Raw genomic sequence first — 21,558 nt, forward strand, 5'->3', positions numbered from 1 at the left:
TGAATTAGACACTCCAGTCCACTTCAACACAGACCCAGGGTCTGAATCACTTGTCCCAATGCTGCAAGTTTACCCAAAAACAGCTCACAGGAGTGTGCTTGTCTTTAGCACTCAGATGCCCAACTCCCAATGGGGTCTAAACCCAGATGAATCCGTTTTACCCTGCATAAAGCTTATGCAGGGCAAACTCATAAATTGTTCGCCCTCTATAACACTGATAGAGAGATATGCACAGCTGTTTGCTCCCCCAGGTATTAATACATACTCTGAGTAAATTACTAAATAAAAAGTGATTTTATTAAATACAGACAGTAGGATTTAAGTGGTTCAAAGTAGTAACAGACAGAACAAAGTAAGTCACAAGCAAAATAAAATAAAATGCGCAAATCTATGCCTAATCAAACTAAATACAGATAAGTTCCTCACCAGTTCCAGAATGCTCCCTTTCACAGGCTAATCTCCCTTTAGCCTGGGTCCAGCAATCTCTCACAACCCCTGTAGTTACTGTCTTTTGTTCCAGTTCCCTTCAAGCATCCTGGGGGGTTGGAGAGGCTCCTTCTTTAGCCAGCTGAAGACAAAATGGAGGGGTCTCCCCCAGGGTTAAATAGACTCTCTCTTGTGGGAGGAGACCCCCCTCCTCCCTCCTATGCAAAGTCCAGCTCCAAGATGGAGTTCTGGAGTCACCTGGGCAAGTCACATGTCCCTGCATGACTCAGTCTTTACAGGCTGAAGCCATTGCCCACATGGAATCTTGCATGTCTCCAGGAAGACTTCTTATGTGGATTGGAGCATTCCAAGATGCATTGTTCCCTGATCAGGTACTTAACCTGGCGAATTCCTTCCTAAAGAAGCTGACCAAATGCCTCCCAAAGCTTACTTAGAAACCAAGCAAGCATACAGCCCAAAACATATTCCAGTTATGTCATACATACATTTATAAGCACCCCCTCCCCATAAAGCCTTATGGGGTACACTGTCACAATGCCCACATCCTCTTTACGGATGTGATTACAGCATTGTAGATGCATCTCCTTGTGTGATATCCTCCCTACAAATTTCATACAGTTTGCCTTATGTTCTTCCCCTTTGGCACACTGACATCTCACTAGGCGTGGGTCATATGTTTTTCCTGCCAAATACCATAAAATTAGTTGAAAGTCATTGGTACTTTTATGTTTCACTTCCTATGAGATAACTTTAGCCTCAAAATTGAGATTCCAACCTTGTATGCGCAGTTAAACTACATGTCCTGTCCCACAGAACCCACGATGTTAGTTTGTGCTGATATTACCATGCTGGGCTGGGACGGGGCGCTATCTCCGATGCCTTCCTCCTGTCCTGGTCAGGCCAGTTTCTCTATGCCTTCCCCCCATTCCCACTGATAGGCAAGGTCCTGGAAAAGATAAAGACGGACAGGGCCCGGGTCCTACTGATTGCCCCAGCGTGGCCCAGGCAGCATTGGTACGAGACCCTCACAGGACTGGCTGTTGCCGTCCCGCCCGGATCTGCTCTCCCAGGACCAGGGCCGCCGCCTCCACCCTAACCTAGCGGCGCTCCATCTCACGGTGTGGCTGCTCAATGGTTAGGCTGGGAGGAGAGTATGTGCTCGGAAGGGGTTCAGCGTGTCCTCTTGGAAAGCAGGCGACCCTCCACGCGTCATGCCTACTTGGCAAAGTGGTCTCGGTTCTCCCGATGGGCGGATGAGTGGGATGTTTTCCCCGTGGCTGACCTGATCCAGCTCATTTTGGACTACCTCCTTCACCTTAGAGCCCAGGGCCTGGCGCCCTCATCCGTCAAGGTGCATTTGGCGGCCATATCGGCCTTTTACCCACTGGTGCAGGGCCACACGGTATTCTCCCATGCTATGACTGGCCGATTCCTTAAGGGATTGGATCGTCTCTTCCCATACGTCAGGCCCCCAGTGGGACCTGAACCTGGTGCTGGCCCGCCTCACGGGGCCCTGTTTGAGCCTCTAGCTACGTGCTCCTGGTCGCAGCTCTCATGGAAGGTAGCCTTCCTGGTGGCGATCATGTCGGCTAGGCAGGTCTCGGAACTCAGGGCCCTGACCTCCGAACCCCCATAAGGATAAGGTCCAGCTCCGCCACATCCTTCGTTCCTCCCGAAGGTGGTCTTGGCCTACCACATGGATCAGGACATTTTCCTGTCGATCCTCTGCCCCAGGCCCCATGCGTCCAATGAGGAGCACCGCCTCCACACGCTGGATGTGCGACGGGCTCTGGCTTTCTACCTGGAATGGACAAAACCATTCAGAAAGTCCTCGCAGCTGTTCATCACCTCGGCCAAACGCATGAAGGGTCAGCCGATCTCCACTCAGCGGCTCCCCAACTGGATCACAGCATGCATCCATACCTGTTATGACCTGGCGGGAATCCCCCCACCATCAATTGTGAGGGCACACTCGATTAGGGCGCAGGCCTCGTCGGCTGCCTTTTTGGCCCATGTCCCCATCCAGGACATTTGTAGGGCTGCTACGTGGTCTTCAGTTCACACTTTCACCTCGCATTATGCGATCATCTCCCAAACCAGAGAGGACACGGGGTTCAGTAGGGCTGTGCTCCGTCCTGAGAATTTGTGAACTCCTACCCACCTCCAACAGATATAGCTTGGAATCACCTATCGTGGAATACACATGAGCAATCACCCAAAGAAGAAAAGACAGTTACCTTTTCCGTAACTGGTGTTCTTCGAGATACGTTGCTCATGTGTATTCCACATCCCACCCTCCTTCCCCGCTGTCGGAGTTGTCTGGCAAGAAGGAACTGAGGGTGGGGGGAGCGTGCAGCGCCCCTTCTACCGCGCCAGACAGGCGCCACTCCAGGGGTCGCTGGGGCGCTCCCCTACGGGTATTGCTAGGGGGAAAACTTCCGACACTGGTGCACATGGCGAGCACGCACAGCTATTGTGGAATAGACATGAACAACACATCTCGAAGAACACCAGTTACGGAAAAGATAACTGTCTTTTCAGTCAAGTCCAAAAGCTTTGCTAAAGTCAAAGTCCAACTCCATGCTTTTGAGTCAGCTGCCTAGTCATCTGAGCAACACTATCATCAAATCTGACAGTGTGGGTGTTTAAGGATCCTAATAACATCCGAAATAACAACTGCTTCTCTGCTATGGTAATACCCACTACTTGCAACAGTTGTGACATGTATGTATCCATACCAAAAGTTCTTTAAAGTTTCCAGACAGTGGGGCTCCCATGGATCTCACTAAAGTGGTTTGTTACCTGCCCAATCTTGAGCACCTCACCTACCGTGGGCTCAAGGCATAACCTGGTTAATTTAGGCACCCCTCCCTTTCCCGTCCTGGGCTCAGGGCATAAATCACCCACTCTTACCTACTTAGTTGTACCTTAACCAATAATTTTAAACTAAAATACTACAAAACAGTATTTTTCATGAATCCTAGGCCACTACCTAAGACTTAATTTAAATGTTGACAAAAACAAATTAAAGAACAGACAGTGATAACCATAAGTAAACAAACAGAAGTATTACAAATTAAAGAACAGACAAAAGCAATTACAATAACTCCTCACTTAACGTTGTAGTTATGTTCCTGAAAAATATGACTTTAAGTGAAATGATGTTAAGCGAATCCAATTTCCCCATAAGAATTAATGTAAATGAGGGGGTTAGGTTCCAGGGAAAAAAATTTTCACCAAAAGACTATATTTTACTTACACACACACACACACACACACACACACACACACACACACACACACACTATAAGTTTTAAACAAACAATTTAATACTGGTACACAGTGATGATGATTGTGAAGCTTGGTTGAGGGGTGGGGGAGTCAGAGGGTGGAATATTTCCCAGGGAATGCCTTACTGCTAAATGATGAACTAGCAATTGGCTGAGCCCTCAAGGGTTAACTCTCACACTCTACAAGGCAGCAGGAATGGAGGGAGGGGAGACAGCATCACAGACAGAGACACACACGTGTGTGTGTGTGAGTGTGAGAGAGAGAGAGATGCGCATTTCCCCCTTAAGTACACTGCCTTGTTAATTAAATCAGCTTGCTGAGACCGCAGCTGCTGCCAGCAAACTCCCTCCATCCTGAGCCCTGTCGTGTTGTGTGTCCCCCCCGCTCTATGGAAGATGGGGAAAGCGGGGTGCAGGAACAGGGGGGAGGGGGATACCCTGACATTAGCCCCCCTCTTCCTCCCCTCCCCCACGCACAGCAAGCAGGAGTCTCGGGGAGCAGCTCCAAGGCATCGGGCAGGAGCAGTACATGGCAGTGGGCGGAGGGACAGCTGAACTGCCAGCAATTGATAGCCTGCTGGGCAGCTGCCGCACAGGGAACTTAGGGGAGCGGGGAGCTGATGGGGGGCTGCCTATGGTTCCAAGCCCCCACCAGCTAGCTGCTCTTCCTGCAAGCAGTGGACAAAGCAGGCGGCTGCCAAACGACGTTATAAGGGAGCATTGCACAACTTTAAACGAGCATGTTCCCTAATTGATCAGCAACATCATAACGAAACAACACTAACTGGGACGACTTTAAGTGAGGAGTTACTGTAATAATATCTTTTCAACCAAAACAGCTGATAAGTGGTTTTGCCAGAGAGTGTTATCTTGCAAAGTATTTTTTTACACGTCTTAAGATTTGTCTGTCTGTTTGGTCACTGGTGGTGCTATTAGGGCAGAAATGTTTCTTAACAACCCAATATTATATTGTTTTGGTGCAGTTTAGAGATATGTGACTCCCTGACACAGCGCCTCCTGCTGGTCGTCCTGGGAATTAGCTCTTCCAGCCCGGAGCGCCCTCTGTAGGCCGGTCTCTCGCCTGCACTAGCCCCCGTGTCCCTCCCGGACCCCGGTGCCCCTCTACGTCAGGGTTCTGCCCCCAGCAGTAACCCACAATCTGGGTCTCCCCACCCAGGGGAACCCCCCATAACCCAGCGCATCCATTTGTCATCAAACTCTGTGGGGATCTGTAGGGAGGGGATGAGGGGATTCTCTAGCTCGCAGTTTTCTGCAAGGTTAGATTGCGACCCCTAGAGCAGGCAGCTCGCCACTTACCAAAGCAGCCGTCGGGATTGTCAGTGTTGTTCGTGCTGCTAAGTGCTTCTGGTCTTGGTGTTCCGGTGTTAGCTGTACTAGCAAGAAATGCAGCTTGCCGATTCAGCAGACCTCGATGTTATCCATAAAGAAAGACCACAGGCTTGGTTTGGTGACAAAGGTGTTTGGCCATGTTTATTTTCGACAAAGCTCGGTTATGAGTGTCTTTTTGGAGCTACAGGTGCACTAACACATGTATGCCCGCAACAATGTACCATCTCAATCAGCACACCGGAATGCTGTCCCCTAGACCAGTACAAAGATGCCCCTTCGATGACTTCTCCTTTTATACATTGATACAAACAAGTTACGTATTACACTCCTTATGCTTTCCATTATTATCCTGTATCTTGTACCTGCTAGTTTGAAAGAAAATACTCATCCATTATCCTGTCATCAGCGGCGGCTCCAGGCACCAGCGCCCCTAAGCACGTGCCTGCGGCGGCAAGCCGCGGGGGGCACCCTGCCAGTCCTGCGAGGGTGGCAGGCAGGCAGGCAGCCTTCGGCAGCGTGCCTGCAGGAGGTCCGCCGGTCCCGCGGCTTCAGCGGCAATTCGGCGGCGGGTACGCCGAAGCCGCGGGACTGGCGGACCTCCCGCAGGTACGCCGCCGAATCCGCGGGACCAGGGACCTCCTGCAGGTGTGCCGCCGAAAGCTGCCTGCCTGCCAGGCTTAGGACGGCAAAAAAACTAGAGCCGCCCCTGCCTGTCATTCCCTCCTTATCTCACGAGAGGCCTATGTGTCCCTATACCATCTCCTAGGAATGTGTTTATGCAGTTACTTGAGTGTTTCTGTACTATTCTCTCAGGTCAGGAATGTGCTTACTTAGTTGGGTAATACCCAGTGTGTTGCTATTCTGTCTCACTATTCTAAATGTACACCTTATTTCCAATCTGACTTTGTCTAGCTTCAACTTCCAGCCATTGCCTTATGTTATACCTTTCTCTGATAAATTGAAGAGTCCATTACTAAATATTTTGTCCCCGTGTAGACTGTAATAAAGTCACCTCTTAACCTTCTCTTTGTTAAGCTAAAATAGATAGCACTCCTTGAGTCTATCACTATAAGGCTGATCTCCTAATCCTTTAATCGTTCTTTTGGCTATTCTCTGAACCATCTCCAATTTATCAATATCCTTTCTTGAATTGTGTGCACCAGAAATGGACACTGCATTGTGACGGGTTGGGTCACAGAGACCCCCTTGGGACTGCCACCTGATGTGCTGAGACTACCTCTGAGCCTGTTTTCCCTGGCAGCTTGGGACTTCAGTACCCTGTCTTGTTGAGCCAGACAAGCTAGCCTGCTACAAACACAGACCCAAGTCTCAACCACGTCCCCTACAAGCTGCAGACTTAACTGAAAACAGCTTAAGAAGTGCTCCTGTCTCTAGCACCCAGACACCCAGTTCCCAATGGGATCCAAACCCCAAATAAATCTGTTTTACTCTAACGTTTATACAGGGTAAACTCATAAATTGTTCACCCTCTATAACACAGAGAGAGATATGCACAGCTGTTTGCTCCCCCAGGAATTAATTACTAACTCTGGGTCAATTAATAAGCAAAAAGTGATTTTATTAAGTATAAAAAGTAGGATTTAAGTGGTTCCAAGTAATAATAGACAGAACAAAGTAAATTACCAAGCACAATAAAACAAAAACACGCAAGTCTAAGCCTAATACAGTAGAAAATTAAATGCAGGTAAATCTCACCCTCAGAGATGTTCCAATAAGCTTTTTTCACAGACTAGACTCCTTCCTAGTCTGTGTCCAGCAATTACTCGTACCCCCTTAGTTATAGGCCTTTGTCCCAATTTCTTTCAGACATCTCTTTGGGGTGGAGCGGCTATCTTTTGAGCCAGCTGAAGAAAAAATGGAGGGGTTTCCCGGGCCTTTTATATTCTTTCTCTTGTGGGTGGAAACCCCTTTGTTTCCCTGTGCAAAATCACAGCAACAAGATGGAGTCTGTAGCCACCTGGGCAAGTCACATGTCTATGAATGATTCAGCTTTTTGCAGGCCAACACCATTGTTTACATGTTAGTTTGAACGTTCCCAGGAAAGCTCAGATGTGGATTGGTGTCTCCCAAAGTCCATTGCTAGTTAAGTACTCCCAATTACTTGAATAACCCCTTCACACTATGTTGACCAAATCTGCGTTATGTGCTTCCTACAACAAACACTTTAAATACAAGAATAGAGCCAATGCTCATAACTTCAGATATAAAAATGATACATGCATACAAATAGGATGAATATATTCAGTAGATCATAACCTTTGCAAAGATATGTTACATGGCATATCTAGCATAAACCATATTCCAGTTATGTCATATTTACACTCATAAGGATAGTTCTATAAAGCATTATGGGGTGCAAAGTCACATGCATCATCTATTTTTCCCTAAATATGGAACAAATATTTACTGCACACTTCTACCTTTTCTGCACTATTATCTATAAGTCCATCTAGTGGCCATCTAACAGACCAATACAATTGTCAGGATTCTTTTTAGTCCTAATATATTTTAAAACTCTTAATTGTCCTTAACTCTGTTGGCTGTAGATATTTCCTTGTGTCCCTTTGCTTCCTTTATCAATTTTCTACAATTCCTAACTTCTGATTTATATTCACTACTATCAGTTTTCCCCTTTCTTCCATTTGTTATATATATATTTACAGCTGCCTTCACTGGCCCTCCAAACCAGGTCATTTTTTAACCAGTATGGCCTTCTGTCTCCGTTCTGGGATTGTAACTTTTGGGGCATCTCAAAAGGTGTTCTTACAAGATTCCCAATTACCATTCACATTTTCTCATTAAATTCTTCCTCCCATCTGATTTGGCCCATAATTATTTTCAGTTTTGTAAATTGGCCCCATTAAAGCACCAAGTATATATATATTTCTGGTCTGGGCTTTATTCTGCTTGCACATTATAAATGTGATCATGTCATGATCACTTGCTCCTAAACTACTGTTTAATTTTTAGTTCTGTGATCAGTTCCTCTTTATCGGTTAAGACAAGGTCTAATAAAAAATTCCACTGGGTTGGCTATAACACTTCCTCAACTGGGAAATGATCATCTGTAATGTTTAGAAATTCCAATAATTTTTTAGTACTGGCACCATGAGATCTCCAGCATATATCAATCAAATGGAAGTCTCCCATGAGCACACAGCTTTTTTCCTTCACATTATAGATAGTGAGACTTGATGGTCTGCAGCAGACACCAACTAATACCCCTTCTTATGCTTTATCTGTTAGGACATTGATCCATAAGCATTCAAGATAATTTTTTTCCTGAGTTAACAGAAGAAACACACAACGGACAGTCAACCTGTGGAACTCTTTGCCAGAGGATGATGTGAAGGCCAAGACTATAACAGGGTTCAAAAAAGAACTAGATAAATTCATATTCAATTTTTGTCACACTGTAACCCCCATATCCTTTTTAGCAGTACTACCACCTAGTCAGTTATTCCCCATTTTGTACTTGTTAATTTTTTTTTCTTTCCTAAGTGGAGTACTTCACATTTTCTATTGAATTTCTTCTTGTTGATTTCAGACCAAAGGTTGTTTTGAATTCTCCAAAGTGCTAAGTATCAGAGGGGTAGCCGTGTTAGTCTGGATCTGTAGAAAGCAACAGAGAGTCCTGTGGCACCTTCTAGACTAACAGACGTATTGGAGCATAAGCTTTTGTGGGTGAATACCCACTTCATCAGACACATGAGTGCTAGCAATCCCTCCCAGCTTGGTGTCATCTGCAAATTTTAGAAGCATACTCTCCACTCTATTATCCTAGTGATTAATGAAAATATTGAATAGGGACCGAGCACTGCAGGACCCCTCTGGATAATGTCCTCCCAGTTTGACAACAAACCATTGATAACTATTATTTGAACATGGTCTTTCAACCATTTCCCTAGTTTGCTTATGAGAATGTCATGTGGGACTGTGTCAAAAGCCTCACTGAAATCAAGATAAGTTAAGTCTACAGCTTCCTCCCATCCACCAGGCCACTAAACCTGTCAAAGAAGAAAATTAGGATGGTTTGGCATGATTTGTTCTTGACAAATCCATGTTGGTTAGATCCTCTAGCTGCTTAGAAGCTGTTTAATTGGTTCTAGTATCATTCCAGATATTAAAGTTAGGCTAACTGGTCTATAATTCCTCAGGTCCTCTCTCTTCCCCCTTTTAAAGATGGGTACTGTTTGCCCTCCTCCAGTCTTCTGGGATCTCTCCCGTCCTCAGGGAGTTCTCAAAGGTAATCGCTAAGGGTTCTGAGATTGCTTCAGCTAGTTCCTGAAGTACCATATGGTGAATTTCATTAGACCTCGCCAACCTGAATATAGGTGGTGGCACTTCCCAGGGGTAACCACAATTGAGGCACCTCGCTACCACCTGCCCTTAGCATCAGGAAGTCTAGTATGTGCCTGCTGTGCTGTGGGTCCCTAACTCCAAAGGTAACCCTGGCACCTCTAGGCCTCACAGCCGCTGATGTTACACTGTAGGCTAGCAATAGGCACGCTCCAACCCTCAAGTATGGAGGGGTAGCTCATACTTTGGAGGACAGGATTAGAATTATGAAATCTGTCACTTAATGGTCACTTTCACCCAAGTTGCCTTCAGCCTTGAGATTTGCAACCAGTTCCTCCCTGTTAGTCAGAATCGAGTCTAAACCAGCTGTCTCCCTAGTTACTTCCTCCACCTTCCGGAAAAAAATGCCATCTCCAATACATTCTAAGAGCTTGTTGGAGATTGTCTTTTACTCTATTACTTTTCCAACAGCTGTCTAGGTAGTTTGAACCTTGTCTAAGGCCATCCTCCCTAGGTTGGCATGTGTCCCAGCCTGGGCCCTTACTGCAACTGGGAGAATGGACAAGAACAGCACTGTGCCACTTCCCTGGGATACCCGGAACTGTGGGCACCTCACTAACACCTGCCCTTAGTGTGAGGAAGCCTTGTCTGTGCCTGTCAGGGCTCAGCTCCCTGACTCCACCTTCCTCTGGTAACACAAGCACTGCCTGACCGGCCTCTGCAGGCTTCGCTCTCTGCACAGTTTAGCAATAGGCACATGCCAACCACCCCACCCCCATTACTGTGAGCATCCCCTGGAGGGTTCAGCCCCGCATCCACTGGACACTTACCCAATTCACAGATTCAAAGCACCAGCACACACCAGCTTATCTGTTACACCTCTGGATCACCACTCCACTCAGCCCACAGTGCTTAGAAGAAGTTTTTTGAACAAAGTACACAATAAAGAAGAAGAACCATGTAGACCGAGGTGAAAGTGAGCCGGTACAGTCCGATACGGCGTACCGGCAAGAGCCAGTACGCAGTGCCGGACTGCACTGGCTTCCGCAGCGGGGATTTAAAGGGCTCGGGGCTCCCCACAGGGGCGGGAGCTCCGGGCCCTTTAAATCCCGGCCCCAGCCCGGCTGCCGGAGCTGCAGCGGGGATTTAAAGGGCCCGGAGCGCCGCAGTGGCCGGAGCCCCGGGCCCTTTAATTTGCCCCTGAGCCCCGAGGGCTCCCAGCCACCTCTGCAGCTGGGAGCCCCAGGGTGATTTAAAGGCCCTGGGGCTCCCAGCCACAGCCGGTGCCCCAGGGCCTTTAAATCTTGAGAGGCCCTGCCTCTTCCGGTTGAGGCCACGCCTCTTCCGGTGAGGCCATGCCCCCGTTCAGGACTCCGGCCGTACCGATAAGTGCTGTAAGTTACTTTCACCCCTGCATGTAGAATTAATGAAAACAAACTGTTACACAAAATAAAAGCATAACACTTTCTAGAGCCTAAGCTTAACTAAGAAACCATTTCCCTATCTCACAAAGGTTAGCTCACCCAGAGTTTTTCTCCCAGTGTCAAACAGCCAGACTGGCTCTGATCCTTCATGCATAAGACAAGCACCCTGGCAGCTTGTCCCTTGAGTGGATACCTGGGCCTACCGCTGCATCCTTAGATGTAATTCCAGTGTCTGCTCTTGTAAATAGGGTAAGCCCCTGCTTCTTGTTTTTTCCTGTCTAGAATCTCCCCTGGAGACTTTGCAATCACTTAATTAGCATTTTGCACAGAATTGTAAATAGGCATTCAGGGTGACAGACACAATACTCAATCTAAGTATGGCGAGATAAGTGTCTCCTGCATGAAGGAAACCCTTTTATTACTTTCTGGTGACCAGCCCTAACTCAGACCTTAAGAGCATAATTTTGAGTCTAGATACAGACATTTTACAATGATGATCAGTGTGACACAGGCGTTTAGTAGAGTGGTTTAGTAGAGTTTAGTAGAGTGGTTCAGGACTATTTAGAAAAGCTGGACAAGCACAAGTCCATGGGGCCGGATCTAATGCATCCGAGGGTGCTTAAAGGAGTTGGCGGATGTGACTGCAGAGCCATTGGCCATTATCTTTGAAAACTCATGGCAATCGGGGGAGGTCCCGGATGATTGGAAAAAGGCTAATGTTGTGCCCATCTTTTAAAAAGGGAAGGAGGAGGATCCAGCGAACTACAGGCCAGTCAGCCTCACCTCAGTCCCTGAAAAAAATCATGGAGCAGGTCCTCAAGGAATCAATTCTGAAGCACTTAGAGGAGAGGAAAGTGATCAGGAACAGTCAGCATGGATTCACCAAGGGCAAGTCATGCCTGACTAACCTAATTGCCTTCTATGAGGAGATAACTGACTCTGTGGATGAGGGGAAAGTAGTGGACCTGTTATTCCTTGACTTTAGCAAAGCTTTTGAGACGGTCTCCCACAGTATTCTTGCCAGGAAGTTAAAGTAGTATGGGCTGGATGAATGGACTATAAGGTGGATAGAAAGCTGGCTAGATCGTCGGGCTCAACGGGTAGTGATCAACGGCTCCATGTCTAGTTGGCAGCCGGTATCAAGTGCAGTACCCCAAGGGTCAGTCCTGGGGCCGGTTTTGTTCAATATCTTCATTAATGATCTGGAGGATGGCGTGGACTGCACCCTCAGCAAGTTTGCAGATGACACTAAACTGGGAGGAGTGGTAGATACGCTGGAGGGTAGGGATAGGATACAGAGGGACCTAGACAAATTAGAGGATTGGGCCAAAAGAAATCTGATGAGGTTCAACAAGGACAAGTGCAGAGTCCTGCACTTAGGACGGAAGAATCCCATGTACTGCTACAGACTAGGGACCGAATGGCTAGGCAGCAGTTCTGCAGAAAAGGACCTAGGGGTCACAGTGGACGAGAAGCTGGATATGAGTCAACAGTGTGCCCTTGTTGCCAAGAAGACTAACGGCATTTTGGGCTGTATAAGTAGGGGCATTGCCAGCAGATTGAGGGACGTGATCATTCCCCTCTATTTGACATTGGTGAGGCCTCATCTGGAGTACTGTGTCCAGTTTTGGGCCCCACACTACAAAAAGGATATGGAAAAATTGGAACAAGTCCAGCGGAGGGCAACAAAAATGATTAGGGGGCTGGAACACATGACTTATGAGGAGAGACTGAGGGAACTGGGATTGTTTAGTCTGCAGAAGAGAAGAATGAGAGGGGATTTGATAGCTGCTTTCAACTACCTGAAAGGGGGTTCCAAAGAGGATGGATCTAGACTGTTCTCAGTGGTATCAGATGACAGAACAAGGAGTAATGGTCTCAAGTTGCAGTGGGGGAGGTTTAGGTTGGATATTAGGAAAAACTTTTTCACTAGGAGGGTGGTGAAGCACTGGAATGGGTTACCTAGGGAGGTGGTGGAATCTCCTTCCTTAGACGTTTTTAAGGTCAGGCTTGACAAAGCCCTGGCTGGGATGATTTAGTTGGGGATTGGTCCTGCTTTGAGCAGGGGGTTGGACTAGATGACCTCCTGAGGTCCTTTCCAACCCTGATATTCTATGATTCTATGACCTGACATGACCAAACTAGTCTGCAAATACCAGACCATCCCTGTAACACTTATGCCCCCACTTGTGCCCTCTGCCTGTTGACACCAAGCAGTCCCTAGGTCACAACCACCACTGCCCCAGACTTCTTCAGTCTCACTCCCAGAGCCCTTTAGTCACTACTGATCTGTTCAGGGTCAGTCCTGGCAGCAGCAACAGTTCCCATGGGGATGAGCAGCACAGGGTAATGATCAGAGTCATCTGCTCAAGGCAGCCTGTGCACCTCCCAGGACATCAGGTCAGATCAGCTCAAGAGATGGATGCCTCCATCCCCTCTCAGAACTCCCTTAGGTTGCTAGAAATCCTGCAGGTGGTTGTAACAGTGCCTAGAGACAAGGTATTATAGGACCTGGCTGAACTCCTTTGGCAGACACCTGCTTCCCTGACACCTACTTCTCAGAGGATGGATCACAAACACCATGTGCTCTCACAGGGATTCCAACAGAATTTTTGCTCACCCTGTGCTGTGTTCCCTGGTTCTGGCTTGGCAAGGAGAAATCAGGCTGGGAGCAGTTCAAAGCCACACTAAAATATAAAGAGCCAGAAAGACTCGGCTTGTTGGGTAGGGAGGCATACTCAGCGACTAGCCTATAAAGGCAAAAAGCAAATTACTAAGCATTTTTATCTAAGAACAACTGTACTAATTGTGACGCCTCAAAGAAACATCACCAATTTCTGAGTCGAAACCCTGCAGCATCTGTCTTCGTGGCCTTTCAAAGCAGCTGACTTGACTGCTTTGAGAGCTGAGTATCCATCCATCAGGATCTTCCCAACCCATCCCTTTCTTTGGGGACCCCCTCCCCAGTTCCTATGTGTCTGCAGCTCCATAACTAGTGATCATGGGGTTTTCGACACTCGGAATGGGGATGCATCATCCGATTTCAGTCTTTGTCCTACCCCATCCCTGTTCAGGTACCCCTCTCCTGAGATCATACTGCTGCAGGAGGTGCAGTCTCTTTTAGCTCTTGGAGCTATAGAGGAGGCCCCTTTACAGCACAGGAGAAAGGGAGGGATTCTACTTTCAGTATGTCCTCATACTCCCAAAAAAGAGGGGGACTGAGGCCTATCCTGGACTTAAGAAAGTTAAACAACTTTATCAGAAAGATAACGTTCAGTATGATATTCCTTGTCTCTATTAACCTATTCCCAGATCTCAACAACTGGTAAGCTGACATGCAGGATGCCTATTTCCATGGTTCAATTCACCTGGGCCACAGGAAATACTTAAGATTTGTAGTAGGAGACCACAACTCCATTTTGGCCTTTCATCAGACCCAAGGACATTTACAGAATGTATGGCGGTGGTCATAGCTCAACTCAGCCTTCAGCTGTTTCTGTATCTGTATGATTGATTCATAGATTCCATGGCCAGAAGGTCTCAGCCTGGGCTCAGCTATCACCTCTTGCCCTTGGGTCCCCCCAGAACCCCCACTCACTGTTCCCTGCAGGACTTGACCTCACTCCCATGGTGCTTTCAGAGTATAATTACCTCCAGTCCCTGGTGCAGGTCCTCAGGTCCAGCTACAGGGCACTGATGGAGAGCAGACGTCCAGAGTCCCTCCCAGGACTGCAGTGTCTGACTGCCCTAAACTGGGAGGGAAAGGAAGTCTGGTCACTGCCTTGGGCTGGGCTCCCCTGGCTACTGGAAGTCTCTAGCAGCCGCGACTCTCAGGCAAACTTCCCCCCTGCTCTGTGACAAGCTTCACCTTCTCCAGGTAGAGCATGGTCCGCAAGTGCACCTAATTGGCTTTGCCTAAGTGCAGTGATGCTCATTAGGCCTGCTGTCTCTGGAATGGGGCATGTCCCATCAGAGAAGGTACCATTGGGATCATCTAGTCTGACCTCCTGTATAACACAGGCCAGAGACCTGCCCCAAAATAATTCCTAGATTTGGCTGGTTTCAGGTTGATCCAGCCAATGCGTAGCAGACAAGGGAATGAACAGAACAAGTAATCATCAAGTGATCCATCCCCTGTCGCTCATTCCCAGCTTCTGGCAAACAGAGGCTAGGGACACCATTCCTGACCATCTTGACTAATAACCATTGATGGACCTATCCTCCATGAATTTATCTAGTTCTTTTTTGAACCCTGTTATGGTCTTGGCCTTCACAACAGCCTCTGGCAAGGAGTTCCACAGGTTGACACTGCATTGTGTGAAGAAATACTTCCTTTTATTTCTTTTAAACCTGATGCCTATTAATTTTATTGGGTGACCCCCTAGTTCTTGTGTTATGAGAAGTAGTAAACAACACTTCCTTATCTACTTTCTCTACACCAGTCATGATTTTATAGACCTCAGTCATATCTCCCCTTAGCCATCTCTTTTCCAAGCTGAAAAGTCCCAATCTTATTAATCTCTCCTCATATGGAAGCCATTCCATACCCCTAAGCATTTTTGTTGCCCTTTTCTGAACCTTTTCCACTTCCAATATATCTTCTTTGAGATGGGGCAACCACATCTGCACTCAGTATTCAAGATGTGGGCGTACCATGGATTTATATAGAGGCAACATGATATTTTCTGTCCTATTATCTATCCCTTTCTTAATTATTCCCAGCATTCTGTTCACTTTTTTGACTGCCGCTGCACATTGAGTGGATGTTTTCAGAGAACTATCCACAATGACTCAAAGATCTTCCTTGAGTGATTACAGCTAATTTAGACCCCATCATTTTGTATGTCTAGTTGGGATTATGCTTTCCAATGTGCATTACTTTGCATTTATCAACATTACATGTCATCTGCCATTTTGTTGCCCAATCACCAGTTTTGAGAGATCCTTTTGTAGCTCTTCACGGTCTGCCTGGGTCTTAACTATTGTGGCAGAGCTCCAACCTTGTCCCCGTGGGCCCTTCGCTTCCCGGCGGTTTATGCTAGCCTAAGAGGCTCACTGCGACCCTCCACGTAGCCCTTCTCTCTCTAGGGCCAGAGCTCAGTCAGCAGCGGGAGTTTCTGCTGTCCCCTCAGCCACGCAAAGGGTATGGGGAGAGAGCCCAACATTTATAGACTGAGACAAACAACTGGGGTAAACAACTTACATTACCACCTTACATGTTTCTCGTCATCTGCTTGTTACCTCCCCTTGTACCTTGCTTCTGATGTTTCAGACAAAACATCCCTATTCATCACTTCTGTCAAACCATCTTATCTTGTGGTAAGTTGGGGTGTAATTGTGCTAGCCTTTTGGAATGGGTTTACATAAATATTAAGTGTGTTTTAGCAATGCTAGCAGCACTGTCGCCAAGTTCATCTACCTGTCAGTGAACTTATAGGCATGTGCTGTAATACGTGGCCTGACTTTGGTTCACAGCTGGTTCAGGCCTCATGTCTTGCACCAGGCCCAATGCTGTAGGCTCTCTGTATTACAGGACAGTCAGTCTGTAAAATGTTTTGAGATCCTTAGATCCTGCACAAAATCCCTAGAAAACAGCACTTCTGGGTCCTCCTAGTAACTGACCTCAGCCCAGGGAGGGACAGTCCCCAGGCAGGGGTTAAGCTCTGATCCTATGGTAGCTGGGTAATCTCTGTTCATTGCAGATACTGGAAATTTTAATTTCTGTCCCTGGATTTCCTGCCATTTGGGCCCCTCTCTAAGACCCCCTGTGTAACTGTTTGCTGCTCAGAAATGGAGGCTTATCCCCTAGTCTAGGATCCCCCATCCCAATGTGCTTCCCCCTTCCTCACCTGCTGCAGAGCCAGACTCGCCTCCCCTACACACGGGAACCTGGGCTGGGTGGGTCATTTCCTGGTGAGGCTGCAGCAGCCACTGAACTTCATCATGATCTCTGCTTTTCTGCCTCATCTCAGGTTACTCCAGGACCTCACGTCTCTAAGCATCTTAACACTGTGTCCACAGGGAACAGAAGGTACGTGGCCTGAGGGCAGCTCAGTGCTGGAAGCACATCCAGCACTGAGAAGTTTGGGAGTTAGGGCCTGGGTGGGTGTGGGTATGGCTCTGAGGGGTTCCTGAGCAGCGTGGCTGTGGCTCGGAGATCAGTGTTCCCATATCTGAAAGGGGAAGCACATCTCTTAGCCACACCTGGCTTTGCGCAGACTAACTGGGATGGGGTTGTGCATGGGGGGCTCTGCTGTGGAGGGGGCAGGACCGTGGCAGCTGGGAAGAAGGGCCATGTCAGGACGCCAGCCTGTACTGAGCCCTGATTGACCACCTCTCCATTGGTTTGGGGTCATGCACCTTCCCCCAGCCTGGGCCACTGGAGGCAGGTTGTGTGGCAGTGCTGCAGATGCTGGCGGTAGGGAGAAAGGGGCATGGAGACCAGAGTGGCTCTGGACTGAGTTGGGGCCATAGAGTGACTCGGGTTTGGGAGGGTGCTTCTTTCAGTACAATAGCGGGGGGGCCTATGAAAGACTAAGAGGATGGGAGGAGGGCTTATTCTGAAGAGGGGAAGAAGGAAGAAACTCCACCAAAGAGGGGATCCTAGAATTGTGCTTCCCCTGAGGAACCCAGGCTATGGGTTCACCTCCCCAGTGTCCCTGTGCCATATGCTTCGTACCCTCTTCTTTTGTCTCTAAGGGATACGGCTGCCCCCTTGTTATTTCCATGGGACTGAGCTGGGGGATGCTCCTTTCCTGCTGCCCATGCCTGTGGAGAATCAGTAGCACATACGGCAGGAGCCCTGTCTCATGGTCGGCTCCTGCCCCAATGCAGTGTTTCTCTCCCACTTGTAGATGTGCCTGTTACAGTCGAGGTGCCAGTGTCCCTGGCTGCCCGGGTTGTGCTCCCCTGTACTCCACCATCAGCCTGGGCAACCTGCATGTGGCAGAGACCTTCCCAAGATGCCACTGTGTATGCCTTGCGCAGCGATGGGCTGGAGTTCACAGTGACAGAGGAGACCCTTGGTGATTACACCTGCCAGTGCATGGAAGGTGGAGCAGGGGGTGTGGTCGCCTCCTACAGCCTGGTGAGGGGCAGCAGCTCTGCTAACACCTGGAAGACAACTGAGCGGAACTACAGTGTCCTGGTGGGACTCCTCTTGTTTTTCCTAGGCTTTGCTGCTGGCTCTGGCTGCTTCTTCATCTACGAGAGGAAGCGACGGGAGCGACTCCAGAGGGAGCTGCTCAGCCGTGAGAGAAATGGACTGGATTTGATGCAGTCGAATACGACTAGCTGCAGCCATGAGCCACACACGCCCAGCTCCCCGGAAGACGAGCGCCACCCACTGGCTACCACTAAGAAGAATGGCAGCCTCAATGGCTTCCCCCACCTCTACATCAATGAGCTGGACAAAGACCAAGCCCGGATCTACCTGACGGGGGTTCCACTGGCCAAGTGCGATGAAACCTCCATTTAGTAGCCCCCGAAGGAAGCACATCCATCACCAACACCCATGGCAATGCCTGCCCCTAGTGGGGCACAGCCATCACTGACAGCCCTGGCCTTGTCTGCCCCCTAGGGGGAGGAAGTGCACAGCCATCGTTGACATGCCTGGCAGTGGCTTCCCCAATAGGCGAAGAGGGGAACAGACACTTCATGTCATTGCCAGAGTTTCCATTCTCAGAATCCATCTGACTGATGCAGCCCTCTAAGCCTGGAGTTGGTGTGATGCTCCATTGTGGTCAGTGAGCAGAGCTGGTGTGTCTGAGAGTGGGACTCGCCCAGCTTTATTTCTACTAAAATCTTCATGCAGCCTCCGGGCTCTGGCCAAAGAATTCCATGCTGAGTGGCTTTGAGTCCTCGTGCCCCAGGGCCCCCAACCTCTATGAAGCTGCTTGGAACAGGCCATCGGAGTCTTTGTGTTACTAGCCTGGTGGTGTTACTTGGCAAACATGCTCCAGGGCCGGGTCTCTGGGCTCTGCATCCTGTAGATATTCCCTGGAAGTGATGATTGTATTGGCTAAAATTAGCCTTGATTGTGACTGTAACCCGAGCTACCTGGAACAATATTCCCCTCCACCCTCATCCCTGCCTGCTGCTCAGCTGTGGGGGGTGGTGGTTGAGACCCGCTACTGGCTTCTTCAAGAGCAGGAAGCACGCACAGCCAGCACTTACCGAAGCCTTCTGTGTTTATGTGGAGTCTTCTCTGCCTTCAGAGTCTGGTACACAAGAGACAGTAAATGCCCCTGGAGACCTCTTGGCCAGTGTTGACAAGTGACTGCCTTGGTGGGGCTTTCTGTTAACCAGCACCATCTTCGTGAATGTGGTGTGACTCAGACCAGGTGCAGAGTCTCCTTGAGATCATGTGCCCCTCTGAGAATAGGAGTTGTCCTCCAGGTGCAGAAGTCTGTAACACCCTTCAGAAAGAATGGTGGCTGACTCTATAATGCCAAATTCTGCAGCTGCCCTGACTGCACATGCCTTCAGTCCGCAGCCATGTGGATCCTTGTGTGTCTGGGCTGGAGAAGGCCCAGCACAGTTTTGCCAAGTGTGTTATGGTAGATGTGAATGATCAGAGCCAATGACATAGTGGTGCTGTGGAATATCATAGCTATGCATGTTGAGACAGGAGAGACTAGGACATTGCAGAGAGTAAGTTGAAGCCTTCTCCCAGAGCTGCTTTTCCTCCAAGCAGTGAGGTCAGGTGGAGTTGCTTGTTGCTGAGGTATTCATGCTGTAAAGCACTGAACCTGAGGGCATCTCCTTCTGTTAGAAATGTCACAGCCACTTTGGACTTTGTCTCTAGCAAAAGTGTGACACACACACACCCATATCACTGCCATGAGCCTCTCCTTGCAACTGACTAGCTGCACACATTGGACTGGGGACACGTCTCTCGCTCCTGTGCATGTCCACTTCCCGCTTGTCCCACTCCAACCTCCCTTAGCAGGTTCAATGAGACCCTCCCAACCTTCCATTGTTCTCTGGCTTCCCCAATAGGCCCACTGGCCACGTCTGGCTTCCTCGCAGGCTGGTTCAGCATCTCCAGTCACTGGAGCTTTCCCAGCTTGTCTTGCAATCTCAGTGAGAACTCCTTTCTTAGCTTCCCATGGGCCCCTGCTGTGGCTGGGGGGGTGGGGCGGGGGTGGGACTGAATGTGAAATTAATGTCACCTGCTGGTTTTGCTGTTTTGTGTTTTCTGTTTTTAATCAAACTTTTTTATTTTGTGATTTATTAAAAATTATTGTCAAAAAGAATCATTGTCTGGATGTTGGTGGGAGGCGGGTGAAGGGGCTTGGCAGACACAAACTCTTTGGGGCTCTGTTATTAGTGATTTTTGGTTATGTGCACAGGCTGCTGGCACAGTACCATGCTCCCTATCAACATAAGAATAGCCGTACTGGGTCAGACCAATGGTCCATCTAAGCCAATATCCTGTCTTCCCAGAGTAGCCAATGCCAGGTGCTTCAGACCAGGGGTTCTCAACCTTTTTCTTTCAGAGGCCCGCCCAACATGATATAAAAACTCCACTGCCCGCTTTTGCCACATCTGGTTTTCTGCATATAAAAGCCAGGGCCAGCGTTAGGGGGTAGCAAGCAGGGCAATTGTCTTGGACCCCACACCACTTGGCCCCCAGGAAGTTGCTCAGGCTTTGGCTTCAGCCCCAGGTGGTGGGGCTCAGGGCCCTGGGCTTCAGCCCCATGCAGTGGGGCTTTGGCTTTCTGCCCTGGGCCTCAGCAAGTCTAATGCTGGCCCCACTTGGCGGACCCCCTGAAACGTGCTCGCAACCCCCCCAGGGGGCCCTGGACTCCTGGTTGAGAACCACTGCTTCAGAGGCTATGAACAGAACAGGTAATGATCAAGTGATCCATCTCCTATCGCCTATTCCCAGCTTCTGGCAAATGGGCTAGGGACACTTCAGAGCATGGTTTTGCATCACTGCCCATCCTGGCTAACAGACATTGATGGACCTATCCTCCATGAACTTATCTAGTTCTTTTTAAAACCCTGTTATAGTCTTGCCCTTCACAACATCCTCTGGCAAGGAGTTGACTGTGCATTATGTGAAAAAATGCTTCCTTTTGTGTGTGTTAAACCTGCTGCCTATTAATTTAATTTGGTGACCTCTAGCTCTTGTGTTATGAGAAGGAGTAAATAACACTTCCTTATTTACTTTCTCCACACCAGTAATGATTGTATAGACCTCTATACAATCTTCCCCTAAGGTGTCTCTTTTCCAAGCTGAAAAGACCCAGTCTTTTTAATCTCTCCTCATATGGAAGACATTCCATACCCCTAATCATTTTTGTTGCCATCTTCTGTACCTTTTCCAATTCCAATATATCTTTTTTGAGATGGGGAGACCACATCTGGACGCAGTATTCAAGGTGTGGGCATACCATGGATTTATATAGAGGCAATATGATATTTTCTGTCTTATTATCTATCCCTTTCCTAATGATTCCCAACATTGTTTGCTTTGTTGACTGCCGCTACATATTGAGAGGATGTTTTCAGAGAACTATCCACAATGACTCCAAGATCTCTTTCTTGAGCGATAACAGTTAATTTAGACCCATCATTTTGTATGTCTAGTTGGGATTATGTTTTCCAATGTGCATTACTTTGCATTTATCAACACTGACAGCACCTCCAATTACCCCTCCCAGGACACACAAACCCCTCCTATGGTTGCCAACTTTCTACTCGCACAAAACCGAACCCCC

The 21,558-nt window shown here is 48.4% G+C and overlaps 1 protein-coding gene across 1 annotated transcript in view; it reads left to right on the forward strand.

Moving 5' to 3' along the window:
• SEMA4F (ssemaphorin 4F) overlaps nt 1-19,951 on the forward strand; it is a 101,944-nt gene extending 81,993 nt beyond the window's left edge. Inside the window, exons 12-13 of the mRNA XM_024200482.3 lie at nt 16,804-16,862; nt 17,686-19,951. Of these exons, the coding sequence (XP_024056250.1) occupies nt 16,804-16,862; nt 17,686-18,308 (682 nt within the window). The 3' untranslated portion in view covers nt 18,309-19,951. The remainder of the gene's footprint in view (nt 1-16,803; nt 16,863-17,685) is intronic.
• The last annotated feature ends 1,607 nt before the right edge of the window (nt 19,952-21,558 follow it).

The sequence above is a fragment of the Terrapene carolina genome, unplaced genomic scaffold, assembly GCF_002925995.2.
Source record: "Terrapene carolina triunguis isolate 2854851 unplaced genomic scaffold, T_m_triunguis-2.0 Scaffold431, whole genome shotgun sequence".
Lineage (NCBI taxonomy): Eukaryota > Metazoa > Chordata > Testudines > Emydidae > Terrapene > Terrapene triunguis.